Below are 16,766 nucleotides of genomic sequence, written 5' to 3'. Positions count from 1 at the left end.
TTTCTGATTCTGATTCTGATTCTGATGAACAGTTTATGAACATTCAGCTCATAGATTTGTCACTTCTGAACTCTTTTAGTGTTTTTTTTTTTCATTTATTGTTTAATCATGTGTGTGTGCCTGTGTGTGGTTATGAGCACCTTCTACAGAGGCACCACTGAGAGTATTCCCATTTAACACTCGTAATAACACAAGCTGAAAATACTCCTTCTGTTGTTCTTTTTCAGTACTGTACACCACCTGATGGTTTTGGCTCCTCTCTCTTTTTGCTTTCTCTCTCATTGTGGAAAAGCATTATAAACATGCCAAAGAGAGATGGGTTCATGCATTTCAGTTTTAACTGTTAAGCATTCTGTGTGCATCCCTGTCTGGTTGTGTGTGTGTGTGTAAGACATTTGCTGTGTATGTAACCTTCCTGTCGTTGGCGGGTCAAATCTCACCAATTTACAAATTTAAAAAAACCTCACCAATATTGGGTTTTACATCTGAGTGCCTCGAGGCCTTAGTACGTCCTCCACACTATGCACTTGAACATATTAAGGTGATGAGAACTTCTGTTGTTTAACTTTGAGTGTTTTAATCAAGTTTGTTACATATGTGGGAATAGGAATCCACCCCCCACCCCACCCCCTTTTGCCTACTGAATGACAAAATGAAAGGCCCACTTTTCCCACTTACTGAACAACCCACTAAACGACCCACTGAACGACCCATTGACCCACCCACTGAACTGAATTTCTTGGTGAAAAATGTTTCTCATGTTACTTTAAGAGCTGTTAAAACTAACTGGTCCGTTCTCCCGAAGTTTACTTTGTTCTTCTAGACCAGGTGTAGGCAACCTTTCTGATGGCGAGTGCCATTTAAAATGTCCTCAGAAGTCAGTGTGCCAAATGATGTTATGGTGTTATAACATCATTTGGCAACATAATAATGGTGTTATTTGTCTCTCAGAAACAGCTCATAACTTTCCTTCAACTCATTCCTGTCACCTAAAAGGTAAACCTTTCTCCATCACCTGTCCAGCTCTGATGATTCAGTAAGGACATCTCCTGGATTCACCTTCATGTTTCCCTCTCACCAGATATACAAACCATCATGAGCAGCAGCTTTTACAGCTGTGGCTCCAGCAAACATCAGCTGATACTAGAAACTAATATCAAATTCCAAATTCTAACAGCAGCTGATCAAGCTTAAACGTGCTGCTGTTGTTTAGCGCGACATCTGCTGGTTTCTTCTTTCTGGCGCAAAGTGGGCGATAAATAAACACGAGAAAAGCCGTTGAAGTAGCAACAGGAGCGAGAGGGGGGAGAATGAGAGGAGAAGAGGCAGCTGACAGCATAAAGACAGAATAAATCGAGCTTTGTGTCTTTTTTTCATTCTAGCTGAAGTCCGGGACAAACTGTGTTCCTTTTCACCTTAATACAAAACGCGTGATATTTTCTCTGAATGAGGGTTGATTCCGTCTTTTTTACAGGCAACTCTACTAACTAACCTTATGAATAAAATACAGTTCACTATGGTATCAGTAACATCAAAGCACCCGCCCAGCTGTATGGAAACTCCATCATGCTAGCTAGGTATTGTAACTGACTGTAAAAAGTCAGCATAACAAAAATAAACTCCACCTAAAATTGGTTTATATCTGACCCAGATAGACTGCAGGTCATAACTTCTTACCATAAGTTCAGTTCACCTGATACTCGGACAGGTGTCCTGCCAAACTACGTATCCCCGACAGAATTTGTTTCCCCTGCGTCTGGAGCACACGCTGGACTGTCCAAATCATGGACAAACAGTATCCCACATTGTTGATTTTTAGTTTACAAACACTTCTCATAATGACTAACTACTCCTGACATTTTTGAGATGTTAGCTCTTTATACAACAAAGTTATAGTGGGATACAAATAATATCAGGCTGATCCTGCCACAATTTGTTCCCCCTGTGTAAATCACGGACAAACAGTATTCCACATTGCTGATTTTTCGTTCACAAACACTTCTTATTATGACGCATTACTCCTGAAACTTTGGAGGATTTAGCTCTTTATAGAGTAAAGTTACAGGAGAATAAAAATAGTTATCAGCCAAAATGTTAATGGTTTATTAAAATAATCCCATCTGATAAGATAAGATAAGATAACCTTTATTAGTCCCACACGTGGGAAATTTGTTTTGTCACAGCAGGAAGTGGACAGTGCAAAAGTTATGAAGCAAAAATTAGAATACAATAAGAATAAATACAGTACACAGCTGTACAGAATAGAATAAAAATAATATACTATATACAGTAGAATAAAATAGAATAAAAATATAAAAATATACAATAAGATAAAAATAGAATACAAATGCTATATACAACTGAGTAAAAATACAACGATGCCAGAAAAGATTATTGCACTTAGTGTTATTGCACATGTGTGGATGTGTGTGTTTGTTCAGTTAAAGTCTTTGTTGTGGAGTCTGACAGCAGTGGGGAGGAAAGACCTGCGAAATCTCTCCGTCCCACACCGTGGGTGCCGCAGTCTCCCACTGAAGGAGCTGCTCAGTGCTGTCACAGTCTGCTGCATGGGGTGGGAGACGTTGTCCAACAGGGATGACAGCTTAGCCGCCGTTCTCCTGTCACTCACCACCTCCACTGGGTCCAGCGGGCATCCTAGAACAGAGCTGGCCCTTCGGATCACCCTGTTCAGTCTCTTCCTGTCCCCAGCAGAGATGCTGCCGCCCCAGCAGACCACACCATAAAAGATAGCAGAAGCCACCACAGAGTCATAGAAGGTCTTCAGGAGTGGGCCCTCCACTCCAAACGACCTGAGTCTCCGCAGCAGGTACAGCCTGCTCTGCCCTTTCCTGTAGAGGGCGTCTGAGTTATGAGTCCAGTCCAGTGATACCCTGTGAGATGAGATAAGATAACTCTTTATTGTCATTGCACAGTCATACATAGTACAGTAGTACAATGAAATTGGAAAACTGTCCTACGTCGGCTTTTCCATTTATCATCGTTTTAAGTGTCTTGATTTTAACTGGATCTAAAAGGCTTGGATCTCCACATCGTTGGTGGGAGAAGGTTATCAGGGTGGCTTCAAAATTTGCGACCACACGTTTGCTTTGCATTTTCCCCACCAAGTTGAAGTCACTGATTTTGCTGTTCCAGACTTTTGGAATCTCAGCTGAAACCCACATTCGCCAGGGTAATCTGTCGTAACCGGAACAGTGGAGGCTGGAGGTGTAATGCCGTCTTTTTGCAAAATGTCATTTGGAAGCTCAAAGAGATTTTCACCAAAGTTTTCAGCTAATTGCTGCTCATTGATGATCTGAAACATCTCCATGGTGTCATCTGGCCTCCAGGTTTCATCATGACCCGTTGTAGTGCTGTTCATGGTTGAGATAGTGTCCAAACTGACGGACAGAGATTCAGTCACAGGTAGCTGTTCCCACAGCTCTTTAAATGAATTCTGGCTGAAGGGTAGATTCTGATTAAAAACCAAAATGCCATCTTGCCTCAGTTAAAAAGGTTCCTAAAACTGTACTGCCTGATCAGTCACTGTACACTGTTAGTGTTACGTTGTGGAAGATAATCCCTCGTCCTCCCCATACTGCAGACTGTTTAGGAAACTTGGCTCAGAGGTGCTGAAGTTCTGGGGTAGGGAAGGAACAGCGGTTTTTCTTTTGAGTTTATATTCAAGTTTTCTCCTTCTTGCCCCCTCTGGTGCCCCCTCTGGTGCCATGTTGGGTGGCATGACACCCAACATGGCACCAGACCCAACTTGTGACCAAACATTTTTGGTCAGGTGACCGATGGGTGCCGAGTGACCCCCAGTCCGAGGGTGTGAGACTCGTGGTTCTGGGACTTTCTTGGGCGGAGATAAAGTCAGAAGATGTTTGGTGTCTTAGTGCACCTTCACGGACCTTAGGTTTAGTGAAAAGGACATATCAGGGTATAAAATTTTGAAAAATTACTATTAAAAACATTATAGTTATTGTAAAAAATTAAAATATATGCAGTGAAAAATACCTCTCATAATATCAATGTTAAATAATATTTATTAATGTAAAAAAAAAATGTAAACATCAATTAAACATGTATGGGGCCTTTAGTTTGGGTCAAAATAAAAATAAATTGCCATCTGTCTATCAATACAAAGAGTGTGTTTGTTATTTAGTGCAATATTCACTAGTAATGGGATTTTTTTATCCTTTCCTCAAAATGAAACAATCTTTGAGCCATGAATACTCAACATTTAGGGAGTGAAGAGTGACTCCTGCCCCCTCTTTTTAAGGCAGGGGTACGTGCACGGTACTTGCAGCGTGAACTTGTCTGACTGTCTGGTTGCACCACCAGCCGAGACACAGTGTAATTCTCTCTTTTACATAGCAAAATGAGATTCTTTAAGTGTAAATCTGCCCGACTTGGAGTTCTGGCATTTGCTGTTGTTTGTTGGTCTGCTGGTTAAGCTTCCATAGGGCCTCCTGAGACTCTGAAATAACCGTTCATCCAAGTCCACACTTGTACGCCTCTCTGAAGTCATGGGAAGGTGTTTGCAAAATTTTTTTTTTTGGAGGTTAGATGTCAATAGTTGGTGAGGCAGAGATGTGCTGTCGTCGAGTGGCGAGTGGAAAATGAGCTCCTGTGCGAGGTCAGCCTTTTATATTCTCCCCTCCGATGTGTAAATTCCCATTCGTCTTTTTTAACTTTTGTTCGGTAAAAATGAATTTGGTCTTTTTTTTTTTAATCCGTATTAGGGGTTAGGGTTAGGGGGGTTATGGGGAAAAAGCCAGGAGAGGATGGGACAAAAGTGGAATAACTGAAAAAGTAAGAGGTGTAGAGGGCTGATGTTGGTGTCTAGGTGGGGGTTTTGGTGGGTGCCGGACGCTGTGGCGAAGAGGCCACGCCGATGGCTTCTTCGGTTCTGGAGATATGGCGAATCGGACCAAAAAGGATGGGACAAAAGGGTCCCAGTCGGAGAAAGGAAGGTGCAGAGGGCCTGGTTCCACTGGCATTGCGTTGCCCGTGTGCGGGCGCATATGTAGCAGTTTCCCTTCACAGAAGCGTTTGCAGCAGGTGGGTGGAGGAGGAAGCAGCAGAACCAGGCCTTTGGAGCACTGTGTCATCTGCTGGTCGACACACATATGCCTTCAGGAGGCACTGTACAAGGGGAGAGCAAAGAGTAGTCTGTTGCCACAAACAGTACAATCGCCTTCTGCGTCTGTCATTCTCTTTCGTTTGTTTGAGCGTTTGTTTTTTAAAATACACAGCAAGTGTCACTCTCTCTCTCTCTCTCTCTCTCTCTCTCTCTCTCTCTCTCTCTCTCTCACACACACACACCCACCCACACACACAGACACCAAAGCACACACAGACACCAAAGCACACACACACACACACACACAGACACTGTGAGGTTTGCAGTGCAAAATTTGAATCTCAGAGCTTGGTGATCTGGCTCCCTCCAGTGGCCCACTGCAGGTATGATGAGGTTTAACTGATAGGATAGGGATAGGATAGGATAGGATAGGGTTATGGGGAAAAAGCCAGGAGAGGATGGGACAAAAGTGGAATAACTGAAAAAGTAAGAGGTGTAGAGGGCTGATGTTGGTGTCTAGGTGGGGGTTTTGGTGGGTGCCGGACGCTGTGGCGAAGAGGCCACGCCGATGGCTTCTTCGGTTCTGGAGATATGGCGAATCGGACCAAAAAGGATGGGACAAAAGGGTCCCAGTCGGAGAAAGGAAGGTGCAGAGGGCCTGGTTCCACTGGCATTGCGTTGCCCGTGTGCGTGCGCATCCGCAGGTGCCCAACATGGCATGGTTCAGAGTACCTTTGCAGGATGGGGCAGTAGTTTGAGAAGGGTCGTGTGGCGCGTCCACGGATGCAGAATCCTTCGCCGGCTCCAAGGGTGCCCGCCCTGTCTTTGTCAGACCCTCCTACCTGGAGATAGAGCTGCAAACCTTTTTCGGAAGCAGCTTCCTTGCACAGAAGCGTCTGCAGCAGGAGACCGCAGAAGGGACAGCAGAACCAGGCCTTTGGAGCACTGTGTCATCTCCTCGTCCACACATATTGCTTCAGGATGCAATGTACAAGGGAGAGCAAGGAGTCGTTTGTTGCCACAAACAGTACAATCGCCTTCTGCCTCTGTCATTCTCTTTCGTTTGTTTGAGCGTTTGTTTTTTAAATACACAGCAAGTGTCACTCTCTCTCTCTCTCTCTCTCTCTCTCTCTCTCTCTCTCACACACACCCACCCACACACACACACACACACCAAAGCACACACACCAAAGCACACACCAAAGCACACACACCAAAGCACACAGACAGACACTGTGAGGTCTGTAGTGCAAAAATTGAATTTCATTGCTTTTTAATTTCTCTCTCTGTCTGTCTGTCTGTCTGTCTGTCTGTCACACACACACACACACACACACACACTCACACACACACACACACACACACACACACACACACACACACACCAAAGCACACAGACAGAAGCTGGTCAACTGCTGTGCAACTGGGATTGAACCAGAGGTGCTCCCTCTGCTGGCTCAATGCGGTGCAAAGTGTCAGAAGTTGTTAGATATCTGCTTTGGACAATCAATTGCATCTGTGGTCCACAGGAGGGCGCCTAGCTGGCAAGTCCTTTACATTGAATATATAAGTTGTTGCAAGTGCACTCACATGTATTTTTTGTGTAAGAGAGAGAGACACACACACACACACACACACACACACACTCACACACACACACACACAGACACCAAAGCACACACACAGAGACACTGTGAGGTCTGCAGTGCAACTGGGATTTACAAAAGGGGCTCCCTCTGCTGCAATTGCATCTGTGGTCCACAGGAGGGCGCCTAGCTGGCAAGTCCTGTACATTCCATATTAAAGTTTTTGCAAGTGCACTCACATGTATTTTTTGTGTAAGAGACACACACACACACACACACACACACACACACACACACCAACTGTCACTGTCTCTCTCTGTGTCTTTCAGTGCGCCAAACTTTTTTTCTTATGCACACCATTAAAAAAAGTTGGGCGCACCCAAATCAGCTTTCAAAGATTGATGGCTCCCTGTCAGAGCACTGGCTATGAATTTCAGATCGATCAGGCCTTAACTTAAGAAAAAAGTTATCAATCGTTCTTTTCATCTTTTCTCATTGCCCACGGTCAGTTATATCCACTTCTGTCGGTCCTAGGATATTCACAAGGGCTGGGTATCATCACTGATTTCTATAATCCACTTGATTCCGATTCACAAGGTCCAGATTCGATTTGGTGCAATTTTTCCTCAGAAAGTGAGAAATCTTATAATTCTGATCATTTATCAGTACTGACACTAAACTTTATCAGAGATGTGAACATCACAGCACATGCCGTTGTGTTAAAGTAACTGAGAATAAAATACAAAAAAAACATGAAGGAGATTTTCCTGGCATGGATTTTATAGCAGATAACCTTAAAAATATTCTGCAATTATACCTAATTTGAAAAAGTTTACATTTCTTCAGTATTAAACAGCAGAAATTAAGCTTTCTTGTCCGAGGTCATTTAAGTACAAAGAAAAGAAAAGACAGCGGCCGCCAGCGGTATAAATAACGGTAGACTGATGGGTAATAAGCGAATGAGTAATGCGGAAAACAGATGTTTGAGATGGGAAACTTTTCTTGAAGTACACAGCGAGAGCTGTGCATGAACTGTGGGTTTTATCGTGTTGGAAGCAAAACAGCAAAAGTAAGAGGGAATTAATGACGACGTAGTGAGCTTTTGGCTTTCAGCCCCCACGGCGACTAAGCTAATTCTGATGCATCTGCTCTGTGTTTACGTTTTCGTGTGGAATGCGTTTCCTGCTCTCATTTGCTGGTTGTTGTTGAAATAGTTTTGTGAGCTTTAACCTGAGATTCTGGCGTTTCTGGTAAAATACATTTATATTCATTCAATTCAGGATTTAATGAATCGATATCGCTTCATTCAAGCTACTCACCTTTCGCTATCCACCTGCACTTTCAGCTGGACCGAGGACATTTACAGAGGTCCCGCCCCTGACTATCTCTGATTGGTTTAGACCACAAAGGGTGAATGATGCTGTTGTTGATCACATGGGTCTGTGGCAAATTTTACAAACACTTCTCATAATGACTAACTACTCCTGACATTTTTGAGATGTTAGCTCTTTATACAACGAAGTTATAGTGGGATACAAATTAATATCAGGCTGATCCTGCCACAATTTGTTCCCCCTGTGTAAATCACGGACAAACAGTATCCCACATTGCTGATTTTTCGTTCACAAACACTTCTTATTATGACGCATTACTCCTGAAACTTTAGAGACTTTAGCTCTTTATAGAGTAAAGTTACAGGAGAATAAAAATAGTTATCAGCCAAAATGTTAATGGTTTATTAAAATAATCCCATCTGATACCCCGTGAGATGAGATAAGATGAGATAAGATAACTCTTTAATGTCATTGCACAGTCATACATAGTACAGCAGTACAATGAAATTGGAAAACTGTTCCACGTCGGCTTTTCCAATAAATATATAATTTTATATATTATAATTATATATATTTATACATAATAATAATATATATAATATATAATTTTCTGTTGTATGGTAATGTAACGATACTAATTTTTCACAAAATGAAAACATCAGTACTTCCTGCGTGCTCCCAGCACAGGGGAAAAATTCTGTCGGGGATACCTACTTTGGCACAACAGATCCAAGTATAAAAACAATAACAAATACAATTTCTAGGTTCCATAACAGTTTTTATCATGACTTTATTGTGGATTAGGTGAAGAGTTGTTAAATGTGGACAATTTAAATAATAGATTAATGCAATAGAAAATTGTGCCTTTTTCTCAGATGGACAGCAGATGGAGTGAGAGGAGATGAGGTATTAAGAGAGGCAAAGATTGAGTCATGGGCAGAGCTTAGTTTATTTCTCACAGTTTTTTAAAAATTCTCTTGCTTTATGGTTCTTAGTGCTGTTACCAGTCTTTGCATTTATCATCGTTTTAAGTGTCTTGATTTTAACTGGATCTAAAAGGCTTGGATCTCCACATCGTTGGTGGGAGAAGGTTATCAGGGTGGCTTCAAAATTTGCGACCACACGTTTGCTTTGCATTTTCCCCACCAAGTTGAAGTCACTGATTTTGCTGTTCCAGACTTTTGGAATCTCAGCTGAAACCCACATTCGCCAGGGTAATCTGTTGTAACCGGAACAGTGGAGGCTGGAAGTGTAATGCCGTCTTTTTGCAAAATGTCATTTGGAAGCTCAAAGAGATTTTCACCAAAGTTTTCAGCTAATTGCTGCTCATTGATGATCTGAAACATCTCCATGGTGTCATCTGGCCTCCAGGTTTCATCATGACCCGTTGTAGTGCTGTTCATGGTTGAGATAGTGTCCAAACTGTCTGATGAAACTCATTTTCAGTGTACTGACTGAAAGTGAACAGCGGGTCCTGACTCCACGTCTGTGGTAGACTGTGGTTGACTGTCATCTTGTGTAAAGGTGGCATCCTCCTGCCCTCGTAGGAGTTTTTTGAGCTGCGGATCTAAACAGCTTTTTTTATTATTATTTTTATTTTTGCTTTGCCAGACTTCTAAAACCTCAACTGAAAACTGTACGCTCCATGGTAATCTGCTGTTACTGGGAAAATATAAGTCAATGCAGTACTGTTTAAATACAGGGAGTTTATTGAAACACAAAGAACTTCAACATTTAACATGATGATATTCTATTGCCTTCTGTGGGAGGGAAGGAACAGCGGTTTTTCTTTTGAGTTTATATTCAAGTTTTCTCCTTCTTGCCCCCTCTGGTGTACAATTTCTTCCTTTTTCCTGTTTAAAAAGAGTTCACATATTTTGTCATTTGACTGTAAGCAGTGCAAGGAGGAGATGCTCGCTTTTTGCATGACAGTGCCACTGCCACTTCAGCCTTCCCTTTCTTTATAAGGCTGGAAAATACTTCAGACCCCTCCTCAGGCAGTAAGGGGCCTGAGGTAGGGTCTGAACTGTGGGTACTGGTATGAGGAGAGAAGGGGGACAGGACTGGATGGTGGGTTAAGGTTAGGATTTGGTTGGGGGGGAATTGCTAAAAGTCCTCATCTCGTCTTCAAATCCCTTCTTTCCTGTATTAATGAGAATCCTGCGACAGTCCGTTCAGACCCCTCCCTGCCTGAGGAGGGGTCTGAACCGGGTCGGGTAGAAGCTGGAGTGGAAAATGGGTTAGGGTAGAAAGGGAAGGGTGAACTGCCAGACAGTCACACAAAAAGCAAGCATCTCCTCCTTGCACTGAAGTGGCTGCAATCAGCTGGAGGTCCAGGCTCCAGTGGATGAGGGTACAGGTACTCAACAGGTACAGGGGGCAGCCACGGCATGCTGGTCATGAACTGTTGAGATGGAGATGAATAGCTGCTGGGGTAAAAACCAAACAACCCAACTATGGAAGGCTCCTCACATACCCTCGAGGATACTGGGCAAACCCCACTCAATGAGGGCACCTCAAGAGCCGAAAGAAACATCCAAAATTATTGTTTTATATTATATTATATTATATTGTTTTATAAAAAAAGCAAGAAAAATCTTTTAATTTCAGACTGTTGAGGCACACTTGGTTGAGTGGAGCTTCAGTGGCACTGTAAACTATCTGAAAACACATTCACTTCAGTAATTATAATCTTTTAAATGGCAGCAACAAGCAACAAGAAAAACTACTCTCGTTCAGTGTAACAAAAAGCACTGTAACAGCTTCATATAGCAGAAGCTTCTCCTGACCACTGGAGCCTAGCTGATTCTATAATGAACAGAATAAACAATTATTGAAAGAAGAAGAACTTATTTCTGTCCAAAGGACCCGCTGAGCATTGGAACTTAAGAAAGGTGAATCACACCACTACTCTCCTCCCACTTTTCAAGGCTTATGGGGATGCCTCATTTACACACTGGTGCCACTGTTCTAACATACACATTGCTGCTCTACTAGTCGAGTGAATGTTGTCCTTCTGTGCCGAATATCACAGTAGGAAGTGCAGGAATCTGTTCATCTAAACCTGTAATAAAGTTGTTAAGATGCAACATTGTGGCTTGTTCTTTACAAATAAGGGCCTTAGAAAGATTGCTGACTGCTCTGCCTTTAGTCCCATTTTCAGCTCCATCACTGGTATTCAGTCCAAAGTTATAAAACCAGATTTTCCACAGGGTGCTTTCTCCAGCTGGGCCTCACCGGGTGGCAACATTTCGCTCATGGAAATCTGTCGATCTGTACCCCTCTGCTTTATAGGACGGAGGAGTCTGTGCACATAGGAGTCACCGATGATCACAGATATTTTCTTCACATGAAGATTCCAGTCCTGCAGTTTCCTCTGTGTGTTGGGGTCTCTCGTTGGAGTGCAGACCTGTCGTTCTGGTGAGGATGGTGAGGAAGGAAGACAATAAGAGGAGGAGTCCTCTGTTATTCTTGTTTGGAGGCAGGTCTGCACACAAGGTTTCAATCTGTGTAGGTTTGTGAGTGTAACTCAAAGCTGTATTGTTTCAGTGAGGGGTTGACACGGTTATTCAGCTGTGTCGTTTCCCTGCTCACCTGTGGCTGTTGTTCTGGTTTACAGGGTGTGTCACTGCTGATGTGGTAGCTGGATTCCAGTCTGCTAGCTTGGCTATAACCACCGCCTGGTTCTGGTCCAACGACTCGGGCTGGAGACGGCGGCCCAGGTTCCATTTCTCCCAGGATGCTGCCATCTCAAAGGGGCCTCTCTAGAGAACTGAAAACAAATTTTAAACTCATACTCTATGCTTTGGTTATAATAGTCATGAAGGATAAAAATTGATCTCTGAGCCGAGTTTTTAGCATCTCCTCAATTAGAGTCTGTGTCCTTCTATTGAGATAGCTGGTCTAATCAAAGTTACTAAATTTGTGGTTATTTTTATTCAGAGATTGATGATAACTGTCTTCTGAAACATTTTTCTGATGATCAACCGCTTTAATAAGTCTGTAAATTTTGCAAACTTTAATAAAAAAAGTGTGGATCATCCGATTGTACTCTATTCCTCCGAGGTTCAGCTCTTTCATTCAGGGTGGATTTTACATACCGTTTGTCTCTGGCCACTCCTCGTTAAAATCTCCGATCTCCACCAGTCTGTACAAGGTAACAGATCGTGTTGTTTTTTCATGTTAGGCTTCTTCTGGGTTAGGCCTTCCTGTTGTTCATGGTGGAAGATGGGTGCCTTTGTTGACCTAGGAGCGATAGCTGGAGACAGGTATTCTGAAATTGCCTTCTTTATTTTTTTAGGGGTTAGGGTTAGGGGGGGTTACGGTTAGGGGTTAGGGTTAGGGTTAGGGGTTAGGGTTAGGGGTTAGGGTTAGGGTTAGGGTTAGGTTAAGGGGTTTTAGCCAGAGCTTGACGGAATAAAATGGAATAACTGGGAAAGTAAGTGTCGTAGAGGGATGGAAGTGGTGTCTACTGGGGGGTTTTGGGGTGCTCCGGACGCCCTGGTGAAGACCCCATGTCGATAGCACCAACGGTTCTGGACTTGGTGTAAATGGGTCAGAATTTGACGGAATAAAATGGAATAACTGGGAAAGTAAGTGTCGTAGAGGGATGGAAGTGGTGTCTACGGGGGGGTTTTGGGTTGCTCCGGACGCCCTGGTGAAGACCCCATGTCGATAGCACCAACGGTTCTGGACTTGGTGTAAATGGGTCAGAATTTGACGGAATAAAATGGAATAACTGGGAAAGTAAGTGTCGTAGAGGGATGGAAGTGGTGTCTACGGGGGGGTTTTGGGTTGCTCCGGACGCCCTGGTGAAGACCCCATGTCGATAGCACCAACGGTTCTGGACTTGGTGTAAATGGGTCAAAATTTGACGGAATAAAAAGGTCAAAGTGGCAGATAGGAGTGTCCGATCGGGCCGATTCCACCCCCACTGTACTCAGCAGGCCCTGCCGGGTCGTTAGACACGCAGCTTGGCAGGGATCGGTGACATAACATGTAGCAGTTTCCCTACACAGAAGCGTCTGCAGCAGGTGGGTGGAGGAGGAGGCAGCAGAACCAGGCCTTTGGAGCACTGTGTCATCTCCTGGTCCACACATATTGCTTCAGGATGCAATGTACAAGGGAGAGCAAGGAGTAGTCTGTTGCCACAAACACTACAATCGCCTTCTGCCTCTGTCATTCTCTTTGGTTTGTTTGAGCGATTGTTTTTTAAATACACAGCAAGTGTCACTCTCTCTCTCTCTCTCTCTCTCTCTCTCTCTCTGTGTCACACACACACACCAAAGCACACAGACAGACACTGTGAGGTCTGTAGTGCAAAATTTGAATTTCATTGCTTTTTAATTTCTTTCTTTCTCTCTCTCTCTCTCTCTCTCTCTCTCTCTCTCTCTCTCTCTGTGTCACACACACACACACACTCACTCACACACAGACACAGAGACTCCAAAGCACACACACAGAGACACTGTGAGGTCTGCAGTGCAACTGGGATTGAACCAGAGGTGCTCCCTCTGCTGGCTCAATGCGGTACAAAGTGTCTGAAGGAGTTATACCGCAGAAATATCATCTTGTGACCATCAATTGCATCTGTTGTCCACAGGAGGGCGCCTAGCTGGCAAGTCCTTTACATTGAATATATAAGTTGTTGCAAGTGCACTCACATGTATTTTTTGTGTAAGAGACAGACACACACACACACACACACACACACACACACACACACACACACACACACACACACCAAAGCACACACACAGAGACACTGTGAGGTCTGCAGTGCAAAAATTGAATTTCATTGCTTTTTAATTTCTCTCTCTCTCTCTCTCTCTCTCTCTCTGTCTGTCACACACACACACACACACACACACACACACCAAAGCACACACACCAAAGCACACACACCAAAGCACACAGACTCACACTGTGAGGTCTGTAGTGCAAAATTTGAATTTCATTGCTTTTTAATTTCTCTCTCTCTCTCTCTCTCTCTCTCTCTGTGTGTGTCTGTCTGTCTCTCTGTCTGTCACACACACACACACACACACACACACACACACTCACTCACTCACTCACTCACTCACTCACACACAGACACACACTCACTCACACACAGACACACAGACACCAAAGCACACACACAGAGACACTGTGAGGTCTGCAGTGCAAAAATTGAATTTCATTGCTTTTTAATTTCTCTCTCTCTCTCTCTCTCTGTCTGTCACACACACACACACACACACACACACACACACACACACACACACACACACCAAAGCACACACACCAAAGCACACACAGCAAAGCACACAGACTCACACTGTGAGGTCTGTAGTGCAAAATTTGAATTTCATTGCTTTTTAATTTCTCTCTCTCTCTCTCTCTCTCTCTCTGTGTGTCTGTCTGTCTCTCTGTCTGTCACACACACACACACACACACACACACACACACACACACACACACACTCACACACAGACACACACTCACTCACACACAGACACACAGACACCAAAGCACACACACAGAGACACTGTGAGGTCTGCAGTGCAAAAATTGAATTTCATTGCTTTTTAATTTCTCTCTCTCTCTCTCTCTCTCTCTCTCTCTCTGTCTGTCACACACACACACACACACACACACACACACACACCAAAGCACACACACCAAAGCACACACACCAAAGCACACACACCAAAGCACACAGACTCACACTGTGAGGTCTGTAGTGCAAAATTTGAATTTCATTGCTTATTAATTTCTCTCTCTCTCTCTCTCTCTCTGTCTGTCACACACACACACACACACACACCAAAGCACACACACACACACTCACTCACACACAGACACACACTCACTCAGGCTTTTCAGGATGCACTGTACAAGGGGAGAGGAAAGGCATCATCGGTTACCACAAATAAAACAGTGTCTTTCTGCCTGTGTCATTCTCTTTGGTTTGTTTGAGCGTTTGTTTCTTAAATACACAGCAAGTGTCACTCTCTCTCTCTCTGTCTGTCACACACACACACACAGTCACACACACACACACACACACACACACACACACACACACACACACAGACACTGTGAGGTCTGCAGTGCAACTGGGATTTAACAAGAGGGGCTCCCTCTGCTGCAATTGCATCTGTGGTCCACCGGAGGGCGACCAGCTGGGACGTCCTGTGCTTTGCATATTAAAGTTTCTGCAAGCGCATTGACATGTGTTTTTTGTGTAAAAGAGAGAGAGAGACACACACACACACACACACACACTCACCACACTCAGCGGCTCAGAGATGAGGGAAAAACAACAGAAATCAGGAGAGATTTTGTCAGTGTCAGGAGAGGGCCTGTGATGCTGGGCCATTGTGTAAGATTGGAATGTGTACCTGTGGCTGGTGTGTGCTCCTTAAAGGTGCCGGGAGGAGGAGGCGTGGGTGGCTGGGCTTGGGCTGTGGCTCAGGAACGTCATTTATTCTGCGTGGCGCCGCGTGTGCCCTGTGCAGCTTGGATGTGTGCGGCTGATGCTCTGTGGTTCATGTTCCTGTCCTCTCCTGGTCGACACACACGACTTCAGGATGCACTGTACAAGGGGAGAGGAAAGGCATCATCGGTTACCACAAATAAAACAGTGTCTTTCTGCCTGTGTCATTCTCTTTGGTTTGTTTGAGCGTTTGTTTCTTAAATACACAGCAAGTGTCACTCTCTCTCTCTCTGTCTGTCACACACACACACACACACACACACACACACACACACACACACACACACTCGGGCTTTTCAGGATGCACTGTACAAGGGGAGAGGAAAGGCATCATCGGTTACCACAAATAAAACAGTGTCTTTCTGCCTGTGTCATTCTCTTTGGTTTGTTTGAGCGTTTGTTTCTTAAATACACAGCAAGTGTCACTCTCTCTCTCTCTCTGTCTGTCACACACACACACACACACACACACACACACACACACACACACACAGACACCAAAGCACACACAGACACCAAAGCACACACAGACACCAAAGCACACACAGACACCAAAGCACACACAGACACTGTGAGGTTTGCAGTGCAAAATTTGAATCTCAGAGCTTGGTGATCTGGCTCCCTCCAGTGGCCCACTGCAGGTATGATTAGGGTTTGTTAGGTTAAGGGGTTTTAGCCAGAGCTTGACGGAATAAAATGGAATAACTGGGAAAGTAAGTGTCGTAGAGGGATGGAAGTGGTGTCTACTGGGGGGTTTTGGGGTGCTCCGGACGCCCTGGTGAAGACCCCATGTCGATAGCACCAACGGTTCTGGACTTGGTGTAAATGGGTCAGAATTTGACGGAATAAAATGGAATAACTGGGAAAGTAAGTGTCGTAGAGGGATGGAAGTGGTGTCTACGGGGGGGTTTTGGGTTGCTCCGGACGCCCTGGTGAAGACCCCATGTCGATAGCACCAACGGTTCTGGACTTGGTGTAAATGGGTCAAAATTTGACGGAATAAAAAGGTCAAAGTGGCAGATAGGAGTGTCCGATCGGGCCGATTCCACCCCCACTGTACTCAGCAGGCCCTGCCGGGTCGTTAGACACGCAGCTTGGCAGGGATCGGTGACATAACATGTAGCAGTTTCCCTACACAGAAGCGTCTGCAGCAGGTGGGTGGAGGAGGAGGCAGCAGAACCAGGCCTTTGGAGCACTGTGTCATCTCCTGGTCCACACATATTGCTTCAGGATGCAATGTACAAGGGAGAGCAAGGAGTAGTCTGTTGCCACAAACACTACA

General features: G+C 44.3%; 1 protein-coding gene and 2 long non-coding RNA genes across 3 annotated transcripts; 1 reads left to right on the top strand and 2 right to left on the bottom strand.

The window, feature by feature from the left end:
• Positions 1-4,700: 4,700 nt before the first annotated feature.
• LOC120727426 lies at positions 4,701-15,927 on the bottom strand. The gene is made up of 2 exons (XR_005694534.1): positions 15,390-15,927; positions 4,701-5,145 (listed from the first exon to the last, which is right to left on the bottom strand). It is a non-coding gene; the product is annotated as an uncharacterized LOC120727426 (long non-coding RNA).
• Positions 5,437-13,721, top strand: LOC120727424. The gene is made up of 2 exons (XM_040021654.1): positions 5,437-6,612; positions 13,606-13,721. The coding sequence occupies exon 1, from the start codon at positions 5,652-5,654 to the stop codon at positions 6,570-6,572; it is 921 nt and encodes a 306-aa protein (XP_039877588.1). The 5' UTR covers positions 5,437-5,651; the 3' UTR covers positions 6,573-6,612; positions 13,606-13,721.
• Positions 9,690-12,346, bottom strand: LOC120727425. Its single transcript, XR_005694533.1, has 3 exons — positions 12,104-12,346; positions 11,598-11,775; positions 9,690-11,420 (listed from the first exon to the last, which is right to left on the bottom strand). It is a non-coding gene; the product is annotated as an uncharacterized LOC120727425 (long non-coding RNA).
• Positions 15,928-16,766: the final 839 nt, after the last annotated feature.

Source organism: Simochromis diagramma, unplaced genomic scaffold, assembly GCF_900408965.1.
Source record: "Simochromis diagramma unplaced genomic scaffold, fSimDia1.1 OVJJ01000806.1, whole genome shotgun sequence".
Classification (NCBI taxonomy): domain Eukaryota; kingdom Metazoa; phylum Chordata; class Actinopteri; order Cichliformes; family Cichlidae; genus Simochromis; species Simochromis diagramma.
This window is presented reverse-complemented; position numbering and strand designations above follow the sequence as displayed.

Bases quoted from the DNA above. Each gene is read 5' to 3' on its own strand.
- LOC120727424 (XM_040021654.1), top strand. From the start codon at position 5,652: ATGGCTTCTTCGGTTCTGGAGATATGGCGAATCGGACCAAAAAGGATG.